At 39.9% G+C, this 4,086-nt stretch overlaps 1 protein-coding gene across 1 annotated transcript; it reads right to left on the reverse strand.

The window, feature by feature from the left end:
• Positions 1–740: 740 nt before the first annotated feature.
• Positions 741–1,637, reverse strand: LOC149164674 (uncharacterized). The gene has a single exon (XM_089429572.1). It carries the CDS (start codon positions 1,635–1,637, stop codon positions 741–743), a length of 897 nt encoding a protein of 298 aa, XP_089285698.1.
• Between the last annotated feature and the right edge of the window lie 2,449 nt (positions 1,638–4,086).

Raw genomic sequence — 4,086 nt, forward strand, 5'->3', positions numbered from 1 at the left:
TTAAATTATTATTTTATTTTTTTTAATGTTACCGATTTTATTTTTTTATTTGAAAAAAATGATAATAGATAATAGGTTTGTTAATTTGGAAAATTGAAATTAAATATATTAAATTATTATTTCATTTTTTTTAATGTTACCGATTTTATTTTTTTATTTAAAAAAAAAAAATTATTATAACAAATCAAATATTTTATTATTTTATTTAGTTTCTTAAAGTGACACAAATGTTGACTTGGTGAAATCTTTAATTTTAGTATTTATTTTTCATGTAGAATTATGATAATAGAAATATTTTATTGAAGTGACATAAATGTTGATTTGGTGAATTTTTTAATTTTAGTATTTTTCACGTGGAAATTATGATAATACATTTGTTTTGTTTGTTTTTTTTTAATATAAGTTTGGAGAAATGAAATCAAATATAATGAATTATTATTTTTTAATGTTATGGATTTTATTATTTTTATTTGGAAAATGTTTTATTATAACAAATCACATATTTTATTATTTTATTTAGTTTCATCCTTTTTTTTTGTAAAGGTTCAGTAGGACTTTATATTAATATGATACAGTAGAATACATGATGCAAAGTGGGATTCGGGGGACCTCCCTGTGTCTACCTTTTTATAACTGAGCTGGTCTAGTCTCTGTTGCTTTTTTTTATTTATTAGAACATGTAAGCCTATAGAATTATCGATAGATGCATTCTTGGGAGAATCAAAGGAACATCGCGCTCGTTACGCTCGATGGTCTGCAATGTTTATGGTGTTGCACTTTGCTTTGAGTTCCCCCTCCTCCAAGTCTTTCCAGAGGATGTGATAATCTTCAAGATTGGATTGAATGCCAGCATTGGCCATGGCATCGGCTAGCTTGTTTGTTGTTCTTCGAACCGCTTGAAAGGTTATACTTTGGATGTTGCTGAGATGGCCCTGTAGATCCTTCAGGATTGCCGAGAGCCTCCAGCTGGGTGTTAGCTTGTCCATTTGAGTGTCGTTTTGGAGTTTTCGCATCATCTTGATGACAATCTCCAAATCTCCTTCCACCACCAGCGGTAGAAATTTGTAGCAATCAGCCAAGGTGATGCCTTTGATGAGAGCGATTAGCTCTGTAGCATTGTTGGTGTTCGTGCCCAAATTTCCATGGTAGATGAGATGGATGTTCCCAGCGTGGTCCCTGATTGCTCCACCATAACCAGCTTTTCTGGGGTTTTGCTCTAACGCCCCGTCAAAATTTAATTTGAACGATTGACATGGAGGCATACCCCATTTTTCCTGCTTCAGCATAGCAGAGGCCTGGTTTCTGCCTATAGGAGTGGGCTTGGCTTTGAGATTTAGGATCTGGATTATCCTTTGGTCATTCGGAGACGTGTTCCCTTCCTGTTGCATTATATCCATGGCATGGATCGATTCTTTGATTAGCTGTCGCGTATTTCCTGTTAGCTTTCCCGCTATCATCGCCGAGTTCTTGAAGATTCTTGCATTACGCTCTTTCCAGATGATCCAAACTATGGCTCCCAGAATGAGATTCCATGCCCTATTGACCAAATTGTTGGAGGATATGGAGGATCTCCAATTGCTCAGTGTAAGACAAATAGAGTTCTTGTTTCTGTCGGATTGTCTGAAAACAATGGCCATGTCATCCCATAGAGAGTAGGCAATGGGGCAGGTGTTGAGAATATGATTGAGAGATTCTTGATCATTTTCACAAAGGACGTAGCGGGAGGGCCCGATGAAACCCCGTCTCTGAAGATTGTCCCAAGTGAGTGCTCTATTATGCAGGACCAGCCAGGAGAACAGGGTTATTTTGGGCCACGTTCCTCTATTCCATAGAGCGTGCCATTTGGGTTCCGGTTGCCAGTCAGGAGAAGCCGCTATGATTTTGTATGCTTGTTTGAGACTGAAAGTTCCTTTAGGATTATTTCCCCACCGAAGAATATCTTCTCTATTCGATGTGAGGATTCTGCGCTGATCTAGTTCATGTAAGAGAGGGTATATATTCTCATTGTGGCCTTGGGATAGCCATTGCTCTCTAGTTAGCCATTTTTGCCATGTAGTAGCCAATGTTCATGTTACCAGTAGTTTGCTACCTTCCCCAACCCTGCCTCTTGCATGTCACTTTTAAGAGTAGTTCATTCTGGTTGGTCCAGGGGGGGAGTTTCTGCCAAGAATCCTCCCAGAAGAGGGCGGTGTTGCCTTGGTGCACTTCCCAGAAGTTGTGCTTCTAAACAATATGTCGATTTTCCCATACTTTGTTCCATAGGGGGGATCCTTGAGTGTTACCAGGGAGCCTTATAAGGTCTTTTTCATGGAATTTATTTTTATACTTTGCTTTCCATAAGGTACCCCAGAGGGAATTAGGATTTTCCACCCATCTCCACCAGATTTTCGCTGCCACAGCCTTGCTTAGGATTTCAGGATCTCTTAAGCCCAATCCTCCTACCAATTTTGGTTTACATATGTCTGTCCACTTGAGGAGGGCCCATTTGGTTTTCTTAGAATCTCCATTCTATAGGAAGGATCACTGGATGTTTCGAATGGATTTATACATTGTTTTAGGTGCTGCTAGGGCCGAGAGCATGTAGGCCAGCATTATTTGAAGAACTGATTTGACCAGCACCAGTCCGTTGGCCATGTTTAGGGCTTTGTGAGTCCAGCTACTTAATCTGGCCTTCATTTTGTTAAGGAGGTCTTCCTAGTTTGTAGCTTTGGGGGCATATTCCGAAAGAGGGATGCCAAGGTATTTGGTTGGAAGGGAGTTCTTCTAAATTTTGAGAATTTTGCTGATATTTCTCTGCACGGGAATAGAAGTATTGAAGAAAAACAGTTTGGATTTTTTGAGGTTAATTTCCATACCTGAGGCCTCCGTGAATGTCCTTAGCACCTTGCTAAAGGTTCGAGCTTCCTTCACCGTGGGGGTTCCCATGAGCATTGTGTCATCTACTAATTGTTGATAAGTTACTGTGGGGCCTTGATGTGCAGCTCTGATGGCTTTGAGATGATTCTTTTGGATTGCTTGGGATAGAGATCTTCCCAAACCCTCTGCCATCATGACAAAGAGAAAAGGTGACAGGGGATCTCCTTGTCTAATACCTCTGGACGGGAGGAAAGGTTGTAGGGGGCCGCCATTCAGCATGATTGAAAAGAATGCTCCTAAGACCATTTCCATTATTCAATTTATCCAAATCTGACTAAAGCTGAAAGCTTAGAGGATTTCTCTGATGTAGGTCCAGCTAATTTTATCAAAGGCCTTGGAGAGGTCAAGCTGAATGAGCATACCCGGAATCCTTTGTGTTTTGATAGAATGCAGCATTTCATGTGTGAGAATTATGTTGTCTGTTATCTACCTGCCTTCAACATAGCCTGACTGTGCAGGAGATATGATAGAGGGAAGGATGGTCTTGAGTCTATTAGCCATCAGTTTTGATAGGATTTTATAGAGGACGTTGCAAAGGGCTATGCATCTAAACTTGTCAGGGGAGTCAGCATGATCCGTTTTTGGAATTAGGGTGAGGAAGGTGGCATTGATGGCTGGCAGCACTCTCTTGGTTCTATGAAATTTCTTAATCATAGTGAAGAGGTTGGCTTTGATAATGGGCCAGCAAGCTTTGAAGAATTCAATTGTGAAGTCGTCTGGTCCAGGGGCTTTGTCAGTGGCCATGGTAAAGACGACTTCAATCTCCTACTCCATGAACTCTCTTAAGAGAAGGGAATTTTTCTCCTCCATGACTAAGGGGGGAATAACATCAATGATGTTATTGATAGCTTGGGTTCTATCATGATTGGGATCAGAGAGAAGCGAATTGAATTATGAGCGAAGTTCAGATCCTATTTTCTCACGGGTAAAAACTTTATCTCCATTAGATTTTGTGAGGGATATAATACGGTTGTTTGCTTATGCTGAATGGTTGACTTGTAGAAGAATCTTGTATTGTGTTCCCCGTGTTTTAACCATTGCACCCGAGATTTTTGTTTCCAGTGCAGCTCTTCTTGTCTTAGCCTTTCTTCCCATTGATTTTGAAGGTTTGATTCCTGAGTTAACCTTTCCTCATTGGGTCCTTCTGTGATCATTGTTTATTGGAGGCTC

The sequence above is a fragment of the Pinus tabuliformis genome, chromosome 5_1 (genome assembly GCF_031772625.1).
Source record: "Pinus tabuliformis cultivar Carrire ecotype Pingquan chromosome 5_1, CPIR1, whole genome shotgun sequence".
NCBI lineage: Eukaryota > Viridiplantae > Streptophyta > Pinopsida > Pinales > Pinaceae > Pinus > Pinus tabuliformis.

What these genes read in the sequence shown, in the direction of transcription:
- LOC149164674 (XM_089429572.1), bottom strand. Translation starts at nt 1,637, where the DNA reads ATGGCCATTGTTTTCAGACAATCCGACAGAAACAAGAACTCTATTTGT.